This window comes from Lithobates pipiens, unplaced genomic scaffold (assembly GCF_037356315.1).
Source record: "Lithobates pipiens isolate NorthernLeopardFrog02 unplaced genomic scaffold, aLitPip1_a1.2 Scaffold_7, whole genome shotgun sequence".
NCBI classification, from domain to species: Eukaryota; Metazoa; Chordata; class Amphibia; order Anura; family Ranidae; genus Lithobates; species Lithobates pipiens.
Window position 1 is genome coordinate 985,986 of NW_027507892.1, and position 24,504 is coordinate 1,010,489.

The 24,504-nt window shown below is 44.2% G+C and overlaps 1 protein-coding gene across 1 annotated transcript in view; it reads right to left on the minus strand.

Moving 5' to 3' along the window:
- The window catches only part of LOC143959293 (retinaldehyde dehydrogenase 3-like), an 88,946-nt gene that overhangs the window by 51,512 nt on the left and 12,930 nt on the right, over positions 1-24,504 (minus strand). Inside the window, exons 2-4 of the mRNA XM_077467971.1 lie at positions 9,704-9,808; positions 7,502-7,642; positions 2,963-3,092 (exon numbers count right to left, since the gene is read on the minus strand). Coding sequence (XP_077324097.1) covers positions 2,963-3,092; positions 7,502-7,642; positions 9,704-9,808 — 376 coding nt within the window. The remainder of the gene's footprint in view (positions 1-2,962; positions 3,093-7,501; positions 7,643-9,703; positions 9,809-24,504) is intronic.

Genomic DNA, 24,504 nt, shown 5'->3' on the forward strand with positions numbered 1-24,504 from the left:
ATTCCTCTTCAAAATTAAAGTGGATGTAAACCCAATTCATAACATTTGAGCTGGGCACATATATCTGTTGTGTTTTCTTATCTCTCTCCAAAGCCCTAAGTCTTGTGTTTTTATGCTGCTCGGTTCTTCTGTTATCAGCATGAGAACTTCTGACAAGTTTTCCTAGACGGGAGATAAGAGCAGCTGAAAATTTGTGTCGGATTGGGAAGGGGGGGGGGGGGGCAGGGTTGCTATAAATTGATTAACTAGATCAAGGGTCTTCAAGCTATGGCCCTCCAGTTGTTGAGGGAATAGTTTGAAGATTCCTGAAAGAGATGATCAGAGAGCTTGTCTTGTCACAGCACAGCTCTGCAAGTATCTTCCTTCTTCTGCCAATATGAAGTGGGGGTGTGTGCCTTTCCTCCAATCAGCTGTCTTCCAGTGTAAGCCAAGTCTACACTGCTACTGCTGAATGAGGAAGCGAACATTCTAACCTGATGTAAGAATTCTAAAGAATATAGAAAGCTGAAGACAGCAGAAATACATGTAAAACTTATGTAGGGAGATTTGTTTAATCTCTGTGTATTATCTGAGGCTGTTCACTTCACTGGGGATATGGGAGGGTTTCAGGAGTGGTCTGACAACTCATGGAGCCCCTGAGCAATAGGAGATTATGGGGCCCCCCCCAGGCAATAGGAGATTATGGGGCCCCCGGGCAATAGGAGATTATGGGGCCCCCAGGTAATCCGAGATTATGGGGCCCCCAGGTAATCCGAGATTATGGGGCCCCCAGGTAATCCGAGATTATGGGGCCACACAGTATACATATACATTATATAATCCCACAGTATACACATACATGTACGCACAGTATACACAGACATGTTTCTATTGGCTGAGAAGGTACTGGAGAGGTGGGGCAGCTATAATCTTGTGATTTTTATACCAAAAGGATGTCGGTAAGGGACATTTCAGAGACAGATGTAAAAAAAACACACATGTTTTACATACTGTCCCTGGTTTTACTGAGGCTGGAAAACCTGATGGGGCCCCCTAGTGGTTCAAGGCCCTCGGGCAGTGCCCGAGTGGCCCAATGGTCAGTCCGCCCCTGGAGGGTTTATATCCACTTTAACCACTTCAGCCCCGGAAAGAATTTACCCCCTCCCTGACCAGAGTACCTTTTGGGATTAGGCACTGCGTCGCTTTAACTGACAATTGCGCGGTCGTGCGACATTGCACTCAAACAAAATTGACGTTCTTTTTTTCCCCACAAATAGACCTTTCTTTTGGTGGTATTTGATCATCTCTGTGGTTTTTATTTTTTTTGCGCTATTATCAAAAATATAGCGACAATTAAAAAAAAAAAATACAATATTTTGTACATTCTGCTATAATAAATATCCCCAATTTAAAAAAAAAATTTTTTTTTTCTCAGTTTAGGCCGATATGTTTTCTTCTACAAATGTTTGGTAATAAAAATCGCAAAAAGCGTATATTGATTGGTTTGTGCAAAAGTTATAGCGTCTACAAAATAGGAGATAGATTTATGGCATTTTTATTGTTATTTTTTATTTTTTTACTAGTAATGGCGGCGATCTGTGATTTTTATCGAGACTGCGATATTGCGGCTGGCGCTTTTGACACATTTTTGGGTCGATTGACAATTATACTGCGATCGGTGCTATAAAAATGCACTGATTACTGTATAAATGTCACTGGAAGGGAAGGAGTTAACACTAGGGGCGATCAAGGGGGTTAAATGTGTTCCCTCGTGTGTTCTAACTGTAAGGGGGAGGGGACTGACTAGAGCATATGACAGATTGTGATTCCTAGCTATTAGGAACTCATGATCTGTAACTCCTCACAGAACAGAACAGGGATTCCTGTTCTGCTTCTCGTGCCCGCGATCGCTTGTGGCCGGCGGCCATCGCGACCATTGGCCATGAGGATCGGCAGCCCCACAGTGCAAACGGTTAATGATGAGCTTGGGCTTGGGCTTGGAGGACAAAGAGTGTAAAGTGAGGGAGATATCTGTAGAGTGGAGGAGATCTCAAGACGAATTGTCTCAATCTTATTTTTGAAGTGATTAGCAATCTCCTGGGCATTGAGTAAGTTGGTGGGTGGATGAAGTAGAGCATTAAAGGTATTAAATAGTTGATGGGGACTGGGGTACTATTCCTCCCGCTGACACCAATGATAAGAAACTATTCCTCCCACTGACACCAACAATAGGGTACTATTCCTCCCGCTGACACCAATGATGAGATACTATTCCTCCCACTGACAGCAACAATAGGGTACTATTCCTCACACTGACACCAATGATGAGAAACTATTAATCCACTGACACCAACAATGGGGTACTATTCCTCCCACTGACACCAATGATGAGATACTATTCCTCCCACTAACACCAACAATAGGGTACTATTCCTCCCACTGACACCAACCATGGTTGTAAAGGCAGAAGGTTTATCTTAATGCATTCTATGCATTAAGATAAAAAAGCCTTCTGTGTGCAGCAGCCTCCCTAACACTTTCCTGAGCCCCATCTTGATCCAGCGATGTGCACGAGTGCCTCCGCCTTCCCGGACTCTCCCCCCTGATTGGCTGAGACACAGCATTGGCTACTGCTGCAGACGATCAAAGCCAGTTAGCCAATCAGGAGAGAGAGGGGGCGGGGCCGAAGCACGGCTCTGTGTCTGAAAGGGCACACGGAGCTGCAGCTCGGCTTCGGTGCCCCCATAGCAAGCTGCTTGCTGTGGGGGCACTCGACAGGAGGGAGGGACCCGAGAAGAGGGGGATCGGGGCTGCTCTGTGCAAAACCGCTACACAGAGCAGGTAAGTATAACATGTTTGTTATTTTTAAAGAAAAAAAAACAGAGACTTCAGTATCAATTTAAGTACATTTGATTTCATGAACTGCTCCTAAATTGTCATGAACATGATTTCATTTCTTGCAAGAAAGAATTCTGTGACTTACCCACCGGGATTGTCTTCCCCTGTATTTTGTCAGCCCAGCCAGCAAAATAGCGCAATGTTCGGATACAGCCCTCCAGGTCCACGAGGAACGCGTGAAGAAAAGGTTTCCCCGTATCCATTGTTTCCAGAGTCTGAGAAAAACAAAACATTAATGTTAGTGATCCATAGAATATCTGCCCTCGTGTCTGGCTAGATCCGTGACCACTGACAGCTTTACACAACTTGTTAGAATTGGAGGATATTATTATTGCCAATAAAAAGTGTGAATGTGGGAATCTCCTGTACACAATAGAGGTGTCTTGCTGAGACATACATGATTAATCAGGAGGCACATACAAGTATCATGCATTACATTGTAGCTGTTCTGTATACCTATAGGTTTGCTGTCAGTATACTGTGTACAGTCATAACAGATAAGGGTCTAGACCAGTGTTCTCCCAACTGCGGCCCTATGCATGCCTTTACCGGGCCCTTGGGGCACTATTCCTTCCACTGACACCAACAATGGGACATATTTCCTGTCACTGACACCAACAATATTGCATTATTCCTTCCACTGACACCAATAATGGTGCACTATTCCTCCCACTGACACCAGTGATGAGTAACTATTCCTCCCACTGACACCAACAATGGGGTATAATTCCTCCCACTGACACAATCAAAAGGGCACTATTCCTCCCACTGACACCAGTGATGGGACACTATTTCTTATATTGATAGCAACAAAGTGACACTATTCCTCCCACTGACCCCAAAGATGGGGCACTATTCCTCCCACAGACACCAACAATGGGGCACTATTCGTCCAGCTGACACCAATGATGAGAAACTATTCCTCCCACTGACACCAACAATGGGGCACTATTCGTGCAACTGATACCAACAATGGGGCACTATTCCTCCTGCTGGCACCAATGATGAAAAACTATTCCTCCCACAGACACCAACAATGGGGCACTATTCATCCAACTGATACCCACAATGGGGAACCATTCCTCCCGCTGACACCAATGATGATAAACTATTCCTCCCACTGACACCAACTATGGGACACTATTCCTCCCACTGACACCAACCATGGGCACTATTGCTCCCACTGATACCAACGATGGGGCACTATTCCTCACACTGACACCAATGATGGGGCACTATTCCTCTCACTGACACCAACGATGGGGCACTATTCCTCCCACTGACACCAACGATGGGGCACTATTCCTCCCACTGATACCAAAGATGGGTCAGTATTCCTCTCACTGACACCAACGATGGGGCACTATTCCTCCCACTGACACCAACGATGGGGCACTATTCCTCCCACTGACACCAAGGATGGAGCATTATTCCTCCCACTGATACCAAAGATGGGGCACTATTCCTCCCACTGACACCAATGATGGGGCACTATTCCTCCCACTGACACCATGGACACTATTGCTCCCACTGATACCAACGATGGGCCACTATTCCTCCCACTGACACCAACCATGGGTACTATTCCTCCCACTGATACCAAAGATGGGTCAGTATTCCTCCCGCTGACACCAACGATGGGGCACGATTCCTCCAACTGACACCAATAATAGGGCACTATTGCTACCACTGACAACAACGACGGGGCATTTACTTCTACTAGACACCAGGACATTTTCTCCTCCCACTGGCTTTAGTCCGAACTAAAGACTGAAGGACAGTAAACTAGCCCTTTATTTAGAAAGTTTGGACCCCTATTCTAGATGATTCTCATTCAGCTGATTGACACTTTCATGATTAAAGGCTAACTCTACCTTTCGCAACATGTTATACCCGTTTCTCGGTGTAACATAAAACATAGTGCCATGTGTTAGCAGGGTATTCAAATCATGCGCTGGAAGCTTCATGTTTGCAGAAATAGCTTTGCTTTTATGGAGAAATAGCAACGCATTTCTTTACAGCATGGAGACATGAACAGGAACTAACCACAAACAAGTGCACTGAACTTAGATAGACGGTACATCCTGCCATATCATAGAATACACACTATAACACTGTAATACTACAGCGCCACTTGCTGCATAGAGAAGTATAATGCATACAGTATATAGTTCACTGTACTTTACATTACATGCTGTTGTCCTTCCAACACCACATCAAACCCCAAGCCCCCTCCTCCCCATGACAGATTGCAGGGATTGTTTTCCACCCACGCAGAAGCATTATTCATCCACAGAGATCTGTGAAAGAATGAACTACATGTCCCATCTTCCACCGCTGCAGACAGATTTCTCAATGGAACACAACTGCAGTCATCACAGCACTCATAGTCCATGGACAATTCCTCCAGCTCTCCAAATGAAAGCCTGTACCTTCATATGGACAGAGAGCTGAAGGAAGAATCTTCAGGGACCTGTCATTGCCCCTGTCATTGCCCCTGTCATTGCCCCTGTCATCCATCCACCAATGGCAGGTGCAAGTCTACGCAGGCTCCTATGCAAAAAATAATAAATAACCATTTTTTTTTCCTGCAAGTATTTTGTGCATTTATTACTTTTTTTTTTAAATGGGAAACTAAGCTTTTCAGGACATTAGCTTTTCATTTTCACTGCATGGGAAAGACATTTCCTGCATTTAGCACCTAGTTGAGTGGACAGCACTGTCAATTCAAAGACACTATATCTATCGCTTTATAGCCATGTAAGCTTCAGAACAATTACCTTCAAAATCAAAAGGAGGGCTGATACATGTATTATGTAAAAACTATGCCTGATGAAGATGTGCCTTCCGGGAACATGGCTTCTCTATGACATCATACAATAGAAAGAGCTTTGTCCTTTCAAAAAAAATTTATTGTTGTTCTGGCAACAGACCTTATCCATGTATTATGCAAAGGATAATTAGCATAAATGTTTTTCTGGTGTGGAAGTTTATTTTTTAAATTAAATTGGGTAATAATGTGGTAGTCATAAGGGCAAACTACTGTAGGTATGAGGTGCAGGAGCCTAGAGGTGCACATACCCTGTTTCCCCCAAAATAAGACCTAGTATGATTGTCGGTGTTGGCTGAAATATAAGCCCTACCCCCCAGATAAGCCCTACCCTGTTTCCCCAAAAAAAAGCCTTACCATGAAAATAAGACCTACAAGGACTTTAACTAGGGCTTATATTGCAGCCATCACCGACAATCACGCTAGGTCTTATTTTCTGGGAAACAGGGTAGTTACATTGGCCTTCCTGTATCGACCAATGCTGGGCCTTCCTGTATCGACCAATGCTGGGCCTTCCTGAAAAGCAAAGCTTCAGCACCTCCGTATTGTAGTTTGCCCACGCCTTCCTGGATCCTCTGCCAATCATAGTGTAGCTTGAATAGGAATGCATTAGGATGGAGATAACAGGGATTCCCTGACAGTACCTGGAGTCCGAACTGGACCATGGCACAAAGGTTTGGAAATCACACATATATACTGTATACATGGCTTTTTTTCAGCAGGAACTCGGGGGAACGCACCCCCAGCTCTGAATGTATGTAATAGCAAGGGGTGCTGGGGTGTACTGGAGGGTCTATTGATGTTGGCTGCTGGGGGATCTCTTGTTGCTGGAGGGGATCTATTTTTACAGGGGAAAAGTCTGTTGTTGCTGGGGAGGACAGTTGTCGCTGGTGGGGGATCTATTATTGCCGGGGGACTCTTATGCTACTGGGAGACAATCGTTTCTGGGAGACATCTACAGTTGAGGGAGAGGTCTATTGTTGTTAGCTGTTCACAGTCTATTGTTGCTGGGGGTGCTTCATTGTTGCTGGATACAGGGGATCTATTTTACTTCCTATCATTAACAAATCACATACAAATTACTTAGCACCACAAATTGATACTTGATTCTGTATCCATTACTGAGAGGTGGGTAGGGGGTTGAACCACGGAATGGTGCTCAGAGGTGGGTAGGAGGTGGAACCAAGGAATGGTGCTCAGAGGTGGGTAGGGAGTGGAACCAAGAAATGGTGCTCAGAGGTGGGTAGGGGGTGGAACCAAGAAATGGTGCTCAGAGGTGGGTAGGGGGTGGAACCAAGGAATGCCTTGACTATATATATATATATATATATAATATATACACACATACACTATATTGTCAGAAATATTGGGGCGCCTGCCTTTCCACATACATGAACTTTAATGGCATCCCAGTCTTAGTCCGTAGGGTTCAGTATTCAGTTGGCCCACCCTTTGCAGCTATAACAGCTTCAACTCTTCTGGGAAGGCTGTCCACGAGGTTTAGGAGTGTGTCTGGGGGAATGTTTGACCAATACTTTTGACAACATAGTGTATATAGCTGCACTGTTTCCCCCCAGTGACTCTTTCAATCGAACCTTCACTCCCAAAATGTTCTTTGTTCCCTTCCAACCCTCCCTCTCTTGAAATGTTTTTTTTTCTGTGTTTTTTACCTTTTCTTAAAATTTTTCCTCCAGTTCTGATCCCCCAACGACCCCCCGCCACCTTTAGGAAGTATAACATAACAGTACATGGAGAGTAAAAAAAAAAAGGTTAATAATGTATGGACAGACTTACAGCTAGGATCACTCGGTTTCTCTCCAATAAGTCTGCCAGCTTGTGCAGCAGTTTTCCCCTTCCACTGGCATCCAGTCTTCTCCATGGGGAACCTTTCTGAAAAGCCATCTTTGCAGCTTCCACCGCCTTGTCCACATCTGCCTGTTGAACATCACCAAACATCATTAAGTCCTCAGCAATCACCTCAATTTATCTAGCAGAACCCCCCCTCCAGTACTCACATGTATCTTTACTGCCTGGTTATGACTAAGGCCTTATGGGCTGAAACTTGTCAACTGATTTAATCTGCGTTTGCTCACTGTGGCTTTTCAATAAAACAAAGATTTTTTTAAAGAGCAACAACCAGTGTGCGGATCCTACATCTTTACTGCCTACCACCTACACCTGCCTAGATCACTGACCCCTGACCAGTAGATAAGGAACCCCATGTTCCACATAACTGAGATACAGACTTCTATGAGTGTTGATTTCCTGGTCCCCTGCAGTGCTTAGAGGTAGTAACAAGCTAAGGTTTGGGAGGAACCCATGAGAAGCTGTCACATGATGGCTGGCAGCCACCCCAATCAGCTGAAGTCGAGGAATCCCCCCCCCCACCCGCACCACCACCCAACCTACCCCCAAGTCAGTCGGGTCACCTGCAACCCCCCCCCCCCCCATCGGTTAGTCACCAGCCCTGCACTATTGCACTATTCCCCTCTAGGTCACGGGCAGCACTTCCTCCGGGCAGTGGCTTCCCCTGCGTCTCCTCCTTCTCGACATTGTGGCGGCTTCCACCATGCATCTCCTCCCTCCTCCTCCTAGGCAGCCAATAGGATTGCTTCTCCTCTCGGCCAATCAGGATGCGCTTTCTGATTGGCCGGGAGAAGAATTAGGAAGCCAATAGCGAATATTAATTCACTATTGTCACACAACTGGCTGGGCTTGGGGCGCAGTGCCCTGCACCTCGAGCCCACCTTTTTTAGAAGCCAGTTAGAGCCTCAGGCTCTAATTTAGTGCTTCTAAAAAAAAAAAAAAAAAAAAAACCCTATCCATGCTTCTGGCACCCTGCATGTAGATTAGGGGCCAAGCGCATGGATTAGGAGTGTGGGGCCACCACTGTGCTTTTTTCATATTTGATGTTTGAGGTTTACAACCACTTTAAGGTGGATCTTGACAACTTTTGAGGTTGAGATGGGTTTTAAATGCCTCCTGTTGGTTTGAAACCCACTCACAGTCGAAACGCGTCAGCCTTTGGTCTGGGAGAAGCCTGAAGCCACTTTTTACTTCTACTACACATCGGGGAGTGCAGCGTCTTCATATTGTAACCACAACTTCTGGATGAACATTTCAGATGCCGGCACCTGCATTAGTAGTGGATCACCGGACTGACAACATTGGGGCTTAGAGAGACCAGGGCCGTCTTTAAGGAAGGGCAAAAGGGGCAGCTGCCCTGGGCCCTGTCATTGTTGTGGGGCCCAAAGCAGCTGCCTCATATTTTCCAACTATCCCAGTTTACATTCCCTTGTCCCTTGAAGTTTTAGTCCTGTGCTGCTCCTAATGCTACCCAGCTCTGCCCTATTGTTGTGTACAGATGACTCACCTGCAGACCTCTGTTTACATTTAAATACTGGCATTCATATGTAAATAGCAGTGACATGCATATGTAAATAGCTGAGGCCAACTGTATTGATATGTAAATAAAGGCAGCATTCATAGGTATATCATGCCCCCCTGCAGCGAGGAGAAGATGTGCTGTAACCTATAGCAACCAGTGAGCAGTATTACTGTACAGCAATCTCTAGCAGCCAATTAACAAGCAGAAATGTGCTGTAACATCTACTAACTAATCAGTGAGCCTTAAGGAGTGCTGTAACCTCTAGCAACCAGTCAGTAAGCAGTAATGATATGCTGCAACCTCTGGCAACCAATCGCAATCGCTGCCTGATCTGATACAGTAAACTGATTTTAAGTCTAGCTGCTATTTATTATATGTCTCAGAGAAGGTGGAGAGCGAAATACATGGGGGGAGGGGAGCCCTAAGAAAATTTTTGCCCAGGGTCCAATCAATATTAAAGACGGCCCTGAGAGAGACACTATCAGAACAGGCTCCTGTGGGTTACCAAAGACTTTCATTTAAAGTGGTAAAAAATGTTTACACCTCACAACTAATGATAATCGAGGTGTCTCCCAATATTATACCAAAGAGCAGCACTTGGTTCTCACCTTATCTGCTTCTTGCACATCGCAGATCTTCTCCCCTGTGGTGGGGTTGTGCACGGGAAATGTTCTGCCACTCACTGATTGATGCCACTCGTTATTAATAAAGATCTGCAGGAGGAGAAGACGGTGTCATTGGTCATTTCCAAATATATACAAAAGAAAGACCTACATACCATGTCTCAATTACTTACTGATGTATATTTAGTGACTGAATTAAAGGGTTAGCTGCTTGCTCAACCTATGGCCCTCCAGCTGTTGCGGAAGTACAAGTCCCATCATGTCTCTCCCTTGGGGAGTCATGCTTGTAACTGTCAGACTTTCAATGCCTCATGGGACTTGCAGTTCCGCAACAGCTGGAGGGCCACCGGTGGAGCGCCTCAATGTTATGGAGAATACAATCGTTTTTTTTTTTTTTGTGGGGTTCCACCACCCCTCTGAAAAGTGATCTGCGGAGGAGGCTGTTAGAGCTACAGTTCCCAGGAGTCCCGAATGCCTTTTTTTGTAGGCTTTTATTGGTTAACAGGGATTTTGCATGTAATTACAGCATTGCAACCATGAGATAAGTGTTTGGCTCAAGGTTCAGCTGGAGTCATTTATGGATTTCTCATTACTTTCTGTATCAAAGATCCAGGTCATCAGAATCCAAAGAAAGAGTGAATATCCCAACAGGGACACAGACAGCTTGGAAATCACATTAAAATAAGGAGAAAAATAAAGAGGCTGACTTACTAAAGGTGTTGTGAATCTCTATTCAGCAAATTACTCCCTTGGCGCCGGCCACGCGCAAATATGCTGACTCTTATGCGGCCACATATTTTCATGAATTGCAGTCACTAGAGCTGTGCTGAGAGCGTGCGTGTGCTCCTGGCACAGTTACTGGCACCTAACCAAAAGCTCCTGATGCCTACTTGACAGCCAATCACGGTCCCCAGCCGCAAACCTGTAGACCGTTCCAGTCTGCCTTCATCTGCGCTCAACCTAATTCTTGGTCCCCAGACGCGAACCTGTAGACTGTTCCAGTCTGTTTTTACCTGAGCTCAAGCTACTTCTTGGTCCCCAGCCTCAAACCTGTAGACTGTTCCAGTCTACCTTTACCTTTGCTCAAGCTACTTCATGGTCCCCAGCCGTGAGCTGAGTTGTGAATCTCTATTCAGCAAATTATCCCCTTGGCGCCGGCCACACTCAAATATGCTGCCTCTTGGCGCTTGGTCCTTCGCGCCGAGAGGCCACATATTTGCATGAATTGCAGTCACTAGAGCTGTGCTGAGAGCATGCGTGTGCTCCCGGCACAGTTACTGGCACCTAACCAAAAGCTCCCGATGCCTGCTTGACAGCCAATAACGGTCCCCAGCCGCAAACTTGTAGACCGTTCCAGTCTGCCTTCACCTGCGCTCAACCTAATTCTTGGTCCCCAGACGAGAACCTGTAGACTGTTCCAGTCTGTTTTTACCTGAGTTCAAGCTACTTCTTGGTCCCCAGCCGCAAACCTGTAGAGTGTAGACTGTTCCAGTCTACCTTTACTTTTACTCAAGCTACTTCATGGTCCCCAGCCGTGTGCCAACATATCTAGTCTAAAACAGTTGACATTTATGTGATGTTTGCATTGCTTGCAATGCTCGGGAGGGTTTGCAGAAGCCCAGCTTGCAATAAATGCCCTAATATGGCATTGCAAACTTTTAGCAACCACCTGTCAAACATGAGAGGGGTGCTTGACAAGTGTAAAACCTTTGTAGTGTCTGAATTTATGTTCGGAAGAATTTTTCTGATTGTACATTAATTCCACGGTTCACTTTACAAGGAAAAAGAGAAGATAGATAATTGGATTTTCAAAGAACAATAAAAACAATTCCCATGAACCAGCCGGAGAACAGCCTAAAACAACCCCTGAAAATGATCTCAATGCAAAATTGTTGCTTTCTAAAAAGTGTTGTGTTTGGCATTGAAAGAGATAAACTCAACCCCTTCAGCAACTGGCAGGAACTCAGAATTAAAAGCTTCAAGAAAAGTTTCCTAATATCTTGTAACACTTTCCAAATGTGCATGTCCAAACTTTAAAGAATATGTAAGCCCTTGTACACACGATCGGAGGGTTTTGTCGGACATTCCGACTGTGTGTGGTCTGCATCGGACTGTTTCCGTCTGAATATCCGTCGGACCAAATTTTCCAACTTGCCGGAAATATTTTCCAACAAAATGCTCCGATCGGACATACTCCGATCATGTGTAGAGAATTCCGATCGGACAAAGTGCCACGCATGCTCAGATCAAATTCCTACACCAAAGCTATTGACTACTAGCCTGAACGTAGTCCCGTCGTAACGAAATAACGTCATCACGTCGGATTTTCCGACAACTTCGTCTGATCGTTTGTATACAACAGTTTCGGACAAAATCCGTCGGACAAAATCCGTCAGACAAAATCCGACGGATTTGGTTGTCGGAATCTCCGACCGTGTGTACAAGGGCTAAGCCCAACATTTCAAATTCCTGATATGTGCCTGCTGTACCATGTACTTGTTAGTGAAAGTCTGCTGTTCTCTTTGTATTGCTTCCTTTGTGTGAAATCCCTGGTGTTCCTGCCAGCCTCTCTGTTTTTCTATCCAAAACCGACCACACTAAGCAGGGGAAAACACCATGGTCAGTTCTCTAGCTGTGCTGTGTCTGTATCAGCTCTCCTTCAATGACTTGACTTGTCCTGACAAGTCTAGCCACCCCCATCCGCCACCCGGCCATTCACTGGGAAGACTAGTGTGCTGCTTTTACTCCATCATCACCTCTCTGTAATTGAGAACATTCAGTATGTGAATAATGAATGAAAACCTCGCGCTAAAGACTAAATGTGCAAATAAATTATTAATTGGAGCTGCTCCCCTCAAAGTATAGACATGCTGACTTGAGTAATTGTAAACAATGGTAGGGGGCGCTAGTGATAAAGTTATTGTTATGCTCCCCCTTTTGTCTATGTGTATAATCAATTATCATTGATTATTACTATAATATATGATCTATCACAGGTGTTTCCAATATACAGCTGCTCCTGATGAGTGGAGACAATCCACGAAACGCGTCGAGATCTTTACCAATGGATGCCATGCCCCAGTGGCCATGATTCTACTATGGGTTTGATCTACTTCAATCACTAATTAATTTTATTGGTTATTACTGTATACACACTTTGGAATGTACTGTCGGTTTACTGTCTACTTTACCATGTTTAATAACATAATTGTATCATGAATTTTATTATGTTATGCGATAATTATATTATTTAATTTTGTATATTATATATTTTATTATTATTAATATACCCACTGTACTACCTCTTGATGTGTTTCCAATAAATTAGTAATTTAATATATTATATTGATTGAATTAATTTACCCTAAGTAATTTGTTTCATATAAAGTCCCACTGCCCATTTTTTGCCCCCTTCCCCTTTTTTCTTTAGCTAGTGATAAAGTGCTATAAACATAATAGTAAACGACTTAACATGCGTGAAAAAAATAAATGTTCAACTTATACATTTTCAAAGTGCAGCGTGCTCAGTATATTGTGAATATCGTAGAATAATAGGATCAGTCTTTCAAAAGTCCATTCATTCTTCAGTGATAAATTGCCAAATCATAACATCATCGCCATGAGGCTCTGCAAATTACACCCGATGTGTCTGATTAAGATTTTTCTACTCACCAGAACAATATGACCTCTTTAATTAAAAAGAAGGTCAGGCGAGCTTTGCTTGTGCGTCTTTGGACTTGCTTGTTGGATATCAATGGCGATGTATCAGGAAACCTTTAGGTATATAACCTCCTCTCCACCATGGTATCCCACAGGGGCGGACTGACCATTGGGGCACTCGGGCACTGCTCGAGGGCCCCATGCCTCTAGGGGTCCCCATCAGGGTTGCCAGCCTCAATAAAACCAGGGACAGCATGTGTCTGTGTGTGTATACTGTATGTGTGTGTATACTGTGTGGTCCCATAATCTATTGCCCGGGGGCCCCATAATCTCCTATTGCCATGAGTTGTCAGTCCGCCCCTGGTATCCCATTAAAAAGATAAAGAAGGCACCATAGCGTAAACTTTTTTTTAATAAAAACAAGTTACAAAGTGCCTGCTTGAATTCAAAAGTGCCCTTGCACTGAGGATAACTGCATAAGTCACTAGGCAGGAACCATTAGCCGCCCGGCCTGCGCTCGTGGGCCGCGTGTGCGTTCCACTGCCGCGTATCACCGAAGAATTAACAGACTTTTGAAAGAACGTTCCTATTGTTCTACTGTATTCACAATATACTGAGCACGCTGCACTTTGAAAATGTATATTAAGTTGAACATTTATTCTTTTCACGCATGTTAAAGTTGTTTACTATTATGTTTATAGCACTTTATCACTAGCGCCCCCTAACAGTGGGTATGTGATCGCTTATAAAAAAAAAAGGAAAAAAAGGGTATTTACATATATTATATTACAGTGTCTCACAAAAGTGAGTACACCCCTCACATTTTTTGTAAATATTTTCTTCTATCTTTTCATGTGACAACACTGAAGAAATGACACTTGTCTACAATGTAAAGTAGTGAGTGTACAGCTTGTATAACAGTGTCAATTTGCTGTTCCCTCAAAATAACTCAACACACAGCCATTAATGTCTAAACCTGCTGGCAACGAAAGTGAGTACGCTCCTAAGTGAAAATGTCCAAATTGGGCCCAATTAGCCATTTTCCCTCCCCGGTGTCATGTGACACGTTAGTGTTCCAAGGTCTCAGGTGTGAATGGGGGGAGCAGGTGTGTTAAATTTGATGTTATCACTCTCACTCTCTCATACTGGTCACTGGAAGTTCAACATGGCACCTCATGGCAAAGAACTCTCTGAGGATCTGAATTTTTTATTTTTTTTGCTCTACATAAAGATGGCCTAGGCCCTAGGGTATAAGAAAATTGCCAAGACCCTGAAACTGAGCTGCAGCACAGTGACCAAGGTCATACAGTGGTTTAACGGGACAGGTGCCACTCAGAACAGAACAGAACAGAACAGAACAAACTAATCATTGAGGGAACCATTAATGCCAACATGTACTGTGGCGTATCAAAGCAGAGCATGATGCCCTCCCTTCGGAGACTAGGCCGCAGGGCAGTATTCCAACATGATAACCACCCCAAACACACCTCCAAGACGACCACTGCCTTGCTAAAGAAGCTGAGGGTAAAGGTGATGGACTGGCCAAGCATGTCTCCAGACCTAAACCTTATTGAGCATCTGTGGGACATCTTCAAACGGAAGGTGGAGGAGCGCAAGGTCTCCAACATCCACCAGCTCTGTGATGTCATCATGGAGGAGGGGAAGAGGACTCCAGTGGCAACCTGTGAAGCTCTGGTGAATTCCATGCCCAAGAGGGTTAAGGCAGTGCTGGAAAATAATGGTGGCCATTCAAAATATTGACACTTTGGGTCCAATTTGGAAATTCTCACTTAGGGGTCTACTCAACTCAGCTGTACACTCACTACTTTACATTGTAGACAAGTGTCATTTCTTCAGTGTTGTCACATGAAAAGATAGAAGAAAATATTTACAAAAATGTGAGGGGTGTACTCACTTTTGTGACATACTATATATATATATATATATATATATATATATATATATATATATATATATATATATATATATATATATACATACGCACAAACACCTTTCATTTCTATTCTAAACTGTATGGGTTGTTTTACAAGGTGAGGGTTTACATTTACTTTGATTTCTAATGCCCATGTGAACATATCCAAGATATCATTATTTAATTCAGTTATTTATTCATTAAGATTACATAAAGTTGTATTAAATAGTCCCATGCAGTGCTGGGACGAGGTCATATAGAGTCCAGGGAGAGCATGCCAAACTGCGCCTCACCCCAAAATGTAAGAGCACTCGTCAGCATGTGTCAGCAAAAATCCCCCTCCAATGAGCACTAATCTGCATGCTTACCCCCCAAATATAAATGTAATACAAATAAATAAATGCATTACAAATCCCCCCTCCGAGCAGGAATCTTTGCCCCCCCTTTCCCCCCTCCCAGTTCAAATCCTCTCTCCCCCCCATATTCCTTCCATTGCAGACGTCATTTCCGGCGCGACCCCAGCTCGCTATTTGGCGTCCACAAAGTGTCCTCACCTCCCTTCTGGCACCAAAGTGGCTCACAAACAGGAAGGTGGAGAGGGTTATATAAACATGCCGGTTTTGGTCTTCATTTGTGGTCCGGCATAGGAAGGGGAGAGACATACTATGGAACCTTCTTTGGCGTAAGATAACTTTATCTATAGAATTATTTTCTCAATCGCTTTGAATCTTTTGGGATAACTGAATAGTGTTCGGATTGTTTATATATTGTTTTCTGATTCAAGGGTCATATTTTCACTTTCCGAGATCTCAGAAACCAATCCATTTCATCTCTCTCACCATCTCTTCCAACTCTGGGATTGGAAGTTATCAATCAATCTGAAGTCTCGGAACACTTCAAAAGATCCTGTTTGTGGTGTAAAACCAGAGACTAGTCTCCCTTTTTGGATTTTAACGATAAAGATTTGGGGATTATGTTTCATATTCCCAGGTTTGATTGTTCTTATTCCTCTCCCCTTGGAGCATATAAGCGGTTGTGTATTTAAAGATACATCCCCCTCTAGTGATGCAAAGATTCCTCATAGAATAGGGAAGGGCCACTCTTGCAAAGACACTCTGAGACACTCTGAGACCCCTTTTACACTGGGGCGTTTTTCGGGGCGTTTTTCAGGCGCTTTAGCGTTAAAAAAGCGCCTGTAAAGCGCTTGAAAGAAGCTGCAACTGCAATCCCAATGTAAAAGCCTGAGTGCTTTCCCACTGAGGCTCTGCGCTGGCAGGGCATCAAAAAAAGTCCTGCAAGCAGCTTCTTTGCAGCGCTTTTGGAGCGGTGAATACAACGCTCCTAAAGCGCCCCTTACTATTGAAATCAATGGGAAGCGCCTGTAAAACGCCTGAAAAGCGCTATTGGCAGCAGCGTTTTGTGGGCGCTTTTAACCCTTTATTTGGCCACTAGCAGGGGTTAAAAGCGCCCCAATAACGCTCGAAAAACGCTGGTAAAGCGCTGCTAGTTTAAGCAGCGCTTTACGAGCGTTTTTTGGGCGCTGACATTGTGAAAGGGCTCTTAAAGCACTTGGGCTTTCACATTGGGATTGCAGATGAGGCTTCTTTCAAGCGCTTTACAGGTGCTTTTTTTTAACGCTAAAGCGCCTGAAAAACGCCTGAAAAACGCCCCAGTGAGAAAGGGGTCTGATAGTGTATAGTGGGTAGTGGTATGTGGCTTTTATTTATATCTGTAGGTAATGTTTATATTTATTTTAGAGGAAGATTTAATTAGATCTTTTTTTTATTTTTTTTATTTTTTTTAGCTATTTATACCCAACGTTGGTGATTAAGTTTGTTTGTCTTGGATGAACATGAATAAAATGTCAGATCTCTTGCAAAGTATGTCTCTCAGGATCTGCTTTTTATGCTTCGTATATAAATTGTAAAAGCATATTTATATCATGAATCATTCTCAGCCCATACATGGCCATCCTAAAACTTTGTATGTAGCCGGCACTGATAACCAGAGCTGGAATTATTGGGAGTTTATAGGAGGTGACGTCTCCCGGAATTAACCGCTTTGCCTCCAGAGCAATTTTTAAATTTTTTATGCACACATGTTAAAATCTGCACTTTTTTTTTTTGCAGGAAAACTACTTACAACCCCCCCTCCCCATACAAATACATATGAAAGCAGAGGCTCTATAGAATAAAACAGCGTCAGTTATAATTTTTTACATTTACGTTTATCAAACATATATCAGTAAAAAATACACTAAAATGTATCTTAGTGCACACAAACACGATATAATATCCATTGTTTTAGTAAACTATAAAACACGAGGTTATGTCAAGTAAATAGACACCAAACATATCATTCCTTAAAATTTTCCATAACTTGGAAATTAAAAAAAAAAAAAAGAAGAAAAAATACCCAAAATTGTCTCTAGGTGACACGAGTACCGATACTTTCGGTCAAGTACTCGCCGATACTGAGTACCAATACTTTGCGGTGCGATTTGCGTCCATACAAAATTAATGGGTGCAAATCACACTGCAAAGAATCGCACGCAATTTGAACAGGAAGGCGACGGTGATTCCTGTCCGAATCTCATGCAATTTCCCCCACCGCTCCTGTGTGAAGCCAGGCTTGTCATAGTGATTTCGGCCTGGGTTCACACAGGAGCAGTGCGGGAAACCACATGCGTTTTGGACAGGAATCACCGCTGCATTGCTGTTCAATTGGCATGCTATTCTTTTGAAGTGCGATTTGCGCCTATCCATTTTTGCGCTATGTATCGGTTTCGGGTATCGAGAGCATTTGCACGAATATGAGTACCCATGAAAATACTCGGTATCGGTGCATCCCAAGTTATCAATTTAGGCTGCATTCACCCCTGAGCGTAACGTTTTCAGGCGGAAAGTCGTGCGGTTTTACCACGATTTTGTACAGGTCAAAAAGGTTACCAATGTAAAATGCAGAAAACCGCCTGTAATTTGCCTAAAAAGAAGCTTGTGTACTTTTTTGAGCTTCAGGCATTTTTCTACAGGCGACAGAACGCTCAGATGTGAACAGGGGCCATTGAAATGAATGGGATGTTGCTTGTTGGGTGTTATGGAACTTTTGAGATGACCGTTTTACAAGCTCGAAATGCTCAGGTGTGAATGCAGCCTTATGGCTAACAATGTACGATGGCCCTAGAATCACAAAGCTCCCACATCCCTGTACTGTGCCCATTATGAGGGGCTCCCACCATCCCTGTACTGTGCTCATTATGAGGGGCTCCCACCATCCCTGTACTGTGCTCATTATGAGGGGCTCCCACCATCCCTGTGCTGTGCTCATTATGAGGGGCTCCCACCATCCCTGTACTGTGCTCATTATAATGGGCTCCCACCATCCCTGTACTGTGCTCATTATGAGGGGCTCCCACCATCCCTGTGCTGTGCTCATTATGAGGGGCTCCCACATCCCTGTACTGTGCTCATTATGAGGGGCTCCCACCATCCCTGTACTGTGCTCATTATGAGGGGCTCCCACATCCCTGTGCTGTGCTCATTATTGAGGGGCTCCCACCATCCCTGTGCTGTGCTCACTATGAGGGGCTCCCACCATCCCTGTACTGTGCTCATTATGAGGGGCTCCCACCATCCCTGTACTGTGCTCATTATGAGGGGCTCCCACCATCCCTGTGCTGTGCTGACTTCCTGGGTTTTTTAACTTCATCATAACGAATAATCGTAATTAACGAACGTTCTTATTTTGTCTGATTCTGAATCTCCCATTGACTACCAGTACCAGTCTCCCACTCCCATATTAAAAAAGGTCATTTTCCCAACAATCACTCAGCAGCAGAAGAAAACCTCTGATTGGTCAACAAATCACCAGTCTCGTTTCCGTTGTAATGGAATTTGGATCCGAAATTTGTAAACAAAATTTTGTATTTCGTACAAAATTCGGAAGCATAGCAATTCGTATTTTGGATGCTTCCGGGTGTACGAATTTTCCATTCGTATGAAACTAATCGCACATGTCTACCCCCTATGTGATAGCATTGGCAAGTGACAGGTTATCTTATTGAGAGTGTATTATGCTGCGTACACACGATCGGAATTTCGGCCAGCAAAAGACAGATGAGAGCTTTTCATCGGAAAATGCGACTGTAAGTATGCTCCATCGGGATTTAGCTGGCCGAATTCCCGCCAGCAAAAATTTGACAGCATGTTCTCAATTTTCCTGAAGGAAAAAATTCCGATCGTGTGTATGCAATTCCTCACAAACTAACGCATGCTCAGATTCAACTACGAGAAGGAAGTTATTGGCTACTGGGTATTGAACTTCCCTTTTCTAGTCCCGTCGTACGTGTTGTATGTGTTGTACGTCACCGCATTCTTGGTGGTCGGAATTTGGTGTGACCGTGTGTAGGTAAGACAGCTTGAGCGAAATCCCGTCGGAATTCCATCGGGAAAACCACCAGAGCCTTTTCCGACCAAAATTCCAATCATGTGTCAGATGATCAACTACAGTAACCGGGCTGCTCCTCAGTCGCTGGGATCACTTTTACCGAATAGTCAGAAGTCAGGTGGAAAAAAAAAAACCCCCATACCAAGTTGCTGCAGCTCTGAGCTGGTTTTAACCCTTTGAAGCACATGAGGTTTCTAAACGTCTTCTGGATGACAATACTTTAAATGCCGGTGTCCTATCACATAGTGTCCTCCATCAGATAGTGTCTGCTGTGTACTGCGCATGCGTAGTACACAGCACACACAGATTCTGAACATAGCCCAAGATAAACGGCGCCTGCGCCGTGAGTCCAGGTTCTAGCCCCACCATCCAAGTGGACATAGAGTTAGAATAAAAAGAGCCGAGTGCAGCGAGGTCGTGCCCGAAGCGTGGCGAGCGAAGCGTGGCGAGCGGCCCTCTAATATCTGCAGCCCTATATCCACTTGGATGGTGGGACTAGCACCTCGACTCACGGCGCAGGCACCGTTCATCCTCGGAGATTTTCCAAATCTCCTTCTGCTCCGTACTACGCAGGTGCAGTGCTTGACAGTATCCGATGGCCGGACGCTATATGGCAGAACACCGGAACAAGCTCTACTCACAGACATATTTTCTGTGTTTTTTTAAGGCAAAGAACTACATTATTTTTGGTGCTCAAATTTAAACTGATGTGCCTCGTACACACGATCAGACTTTCCTCTAACAAAACCGTGTTATTTTGTCCGAAGGGCGTTGGCCCAAACTTGTCTTGCACACACACACGGCCACATAATTGTTGGCCAACAAACACGAACGTAGTGATGTACTACGTGGCTTTTCAGCTCTTTAGCGCCACCCTTTGGGCTCCTCCTGCTAATTTCGTGTTAGTAGAAGTTTGGCGAGTGTTGATTTGCGCTTTTCATTACGTACTTTTCAGTTCGTTTCTGAACTGCCGCTCGTCAACCAGTCATGTTGCGGAATCGGAGGAGATAACGTGTTATTTATTATTGGTCTTCCACATTTTTTTTTTGGTTGAATAATAATGATTTGATTTGGTATATTTTCTATATTTTTGGATGCATAGAACGCACTTTTTGGTTAAGTTCTATTGGCAGATAGCATGTCTAATTTTATTTGTTTTATTTTTTTGATGCACAATAAAAACAATTGTGGAGAATAATACTTGGCTGTGTATTTTACTTCAAATGACAGTTTGGGAGTTGGCAGTTACATTTAAAAAAATACAATGTAAAATTAAAGAGGAGCTGCACCTAAAAAAAAAATATTAAAAGCCAGCAGCTACTAATATTGCAGCTGCTGACTTTTAATAATATCACACTTACCTGTCCCAGGTTCCAGCGATGTCGGCGGCAGATGACGAGCGATCGCTCGTCTCGCTGCAGGCACCGCCGCCATCCTCTGTCAGGGAATCGGGAAGTGAAGCATGAGGGCTTCACTGCCCGGTTCTCTACTGCGCATGCGCGAGTCGCGCTGCGCTGGTTCCCCGCTGTGTCTCTGGGAACTGTGTGCTTCCCAGAACACAACGGGGGGGGGGGGGGGCGGAGCCATGCGGCGGTGGGCGGAGCCATGCGGCGGTCTGTCCGGAAGTGGGTGCAGTTACCTGGATTATCCAGGTAACTGCACCCCCCTCCCCCCCGAAAGGTGCCGATTGTGGCACCGGAGGGGGGGAGGGATAATACTAGCGGAACTTCCCCTTTAGGGTGAAGAACCGCTTTAACAAGGGACCCCAACATAGTTGTATCTTTGATCTTAAAAACTACGGGATAATGGTGTTGTGGTAACTTGACCAAAAAAAAAAAAAAAAAATAATAATATTATTCTTTATATCACTAGAAAAAAAAAAACTTTGAAAATTAGTTTTCAATAACTCCATCAGTATCACCAGCAAAGCAGCTTCATTATTATCCCATTAAAGAAGAAGAGAATTGTGCTCTGCATTTCTAGATTTCATAATTTGCCGCGTCACGAATGTTAATTCTCCATTAAGAACGCTAGTTTACAAGACCGACCGCTTCCGGCTTGTCCTTGCTTCCGAGCATGCGCGTTTGTACTTTGGACTTTTGTCTGACACACGCTCAGAAAATCCAACAAACACACATTTTTCAGCAGAAAATGTGAAAACCTGCCATCCAACATTTGTCCGTGGAAAATCCGCATTTGTCCGATGGAGCGTACAGACAGTCAGATTTACCGCCAACAGCCTGACATCACATGCAATACAAACACATTACAACACATGATATCGCTTCCAATTTTTTTTCTGTCGTAAGAGAATTTTTTGTGACTTCAGTTACCTATTCAATTTCTACTTGCGACTATTAAGCGAAAAAAGTCATACAATCTGTTGTACGATATTCGGATCGGCTTTAGGCACATCAAGTACTTGGGCGTTAATTTGTTTTGTTATCCAGAATAATAATTTATTCGGGCCACTGAAATTGAATTAACGGTTGAGAGCTAAATGTGCCTAGTGCTTAGGTGCGTTTACAAGCGTTTAGGCCCACCAACGCTTGCTCGGCGGGGTCGCTCTGCTGATCTCCGCTGAGCAGGCAGATGACAGGTCCGTCTCCGCTCACTGACCTCCTCTATGGGGAGATGGGATGAAATTGGATCACCTGTGCGTTTTCATCCGATCCCATCCTATCCGATCCACCAGACGGATGGAAAATAGGAACAGCATCCTTCTGGATTTGGTGGGCCAGATCGAATATCGGCAGATGTCAGTGGACAGGGACTCGTTAATGACTGGAATGGTACCACTGGATTGGCGTAGGGTCAATGTGGCGCCCATATTTAACCCGCTAGCTGACCAGCCACCGCAGTTACACTGCGGCAGAATGGCACGGGCAGGCAAATCGTCGCCATGTTACGTCGGCTCCAGAGGTGAGTATTAGGGGTGCGCACGTACCCGCTGCTCTCCCCTGGAGCCGATGCAAGTGCCCGGCGGTCATCGAGACCGCGATCCCTCCTAACACGGCGAGAACCAGGAACTCTGTGTGTAAACACAGAGCTCCCGGTTCTCTGAGGGGAGAAGTGACAGATCGTCTGTTCATACAGCGTATGAACAGCGATCTGTCGTCTCCCCTAGTCTAGGGTTGCCACCTGTCCAGGATTCACCCGGACAGTCCAGGTTTTGAATCGTGTGTTCGGGTTTCAGGCGGACTGAAACCCAGACAAATTATTCAGACTAGGCTGTGGCACCCCAAGAAACCAGGATAGTCACACACAAATCTGTTGCCATCGAGGAGTTATAGGCGGCTGTCTGGGGGCAGGTTCGACATCACTGGGGGGCAGGCCGATGATGTCAGCAAGAGCAATTTGGCCACACCCACTGCTGTGGCACACTATGCGCACCGAATCACCACTCTCATTGGGGGCACCCAAAGGTTTCCCAGGCTGCTAAAATGTTCGGGTTTGGCTTGAGGAAAAGGTGGCAACCCTACCCTAGTCAGCCCCCTCCCTCCTTCAGTTAGAACACACAACACACATTAGGGAACACACTTAACCCCTTGAACGCCCCCTAGCGTTAAACCCTTCCCTGCCAGTGACATTTATACAGTAATCAATGCATTTTTATTGCACTGATCGCTGTATTAATGGCAATGGTCCCAAAAATGTGTCAAAATTGTCCGATGTATCCGCTATAATATCGCAGTCCCTATCACAGATCGTCGCCATTACCAGTAAAAAAAAAAAAAAATTATATAAAAAAAATGCTATAAGTCTATCCCCTATTTTTTAGACACTATAACTTTTGCGCAAACCAATCAATATACGCTTATTGCGATTTTTTTTATATGTAGAAGAATACATATCGGCCTAAACTGAGAAAAAAATATTATTATTTTTTTTAAATTGGGATAGTTATTATAGCAAGAAGTACAAAATATTGTATTTAAAAATTTTCGCAGTTTTTTTGTTTATATCGCAAAAAATAAAAACCGCAGAGGCGATCAAATACCACCAAAAGAAAGCTCTATTTGTGGGGGGGGGGGAAAAAGCAAGTCAATTTTGTTTGGGAGTCACATCGCACGACCGCGCAGCTGTCAGTTAAAGCGACGCAGTGCCGAACCGCAAAAAGTGCTCTGGTCAGGAAGGGGGTAAAATTTTCCGGGGGCTGAAGTGGTTAAAAAAGGGATAAAAGTCTTTACCAAGCTGAGCTCGGAAGCAGAAGTGAACGTATACAAGAGTCGCATTCACATATGAAAACGGTGTTCGAACCACACATGTGAGCGAGAGCAATAATTTTAGCACTAGACCTCCCCTGTAACTCAAAATTGGTAACCTATAGAAATTTTTAAACATCTCCTATGGAGATTTTTAAGTTTCAACGTTTGTCGCCATTTTGTGCATGGGCGAAATTTTGAAGTGTGACGTGTTAGGTATCAATATACTCGTTGTAACGTTATCTTTCACAATATAAGAAAAAAAATTGGGCTAACTTTACCCTTGTCTTATTTTTTATAATAAAAAGGTGTTTTTCCCCCCCAAAAATTGAGCTTGTAAGACCGCTGCGCAAATATGGTCTGACATAAAATATTGCAATAAATGCCATTTTATTCTCTAGGGCAGTGATGGTGAACCTTGGCACCCCAGATGTTTTGGAACTACATTTCCCATGATGCTCTTTTACTCTGCAGTGTAGTGGAGCATCATGGGAAACGTAGTTCCAAAACATCTGGGGAGCCAACGTTCTCCATCACTGCTC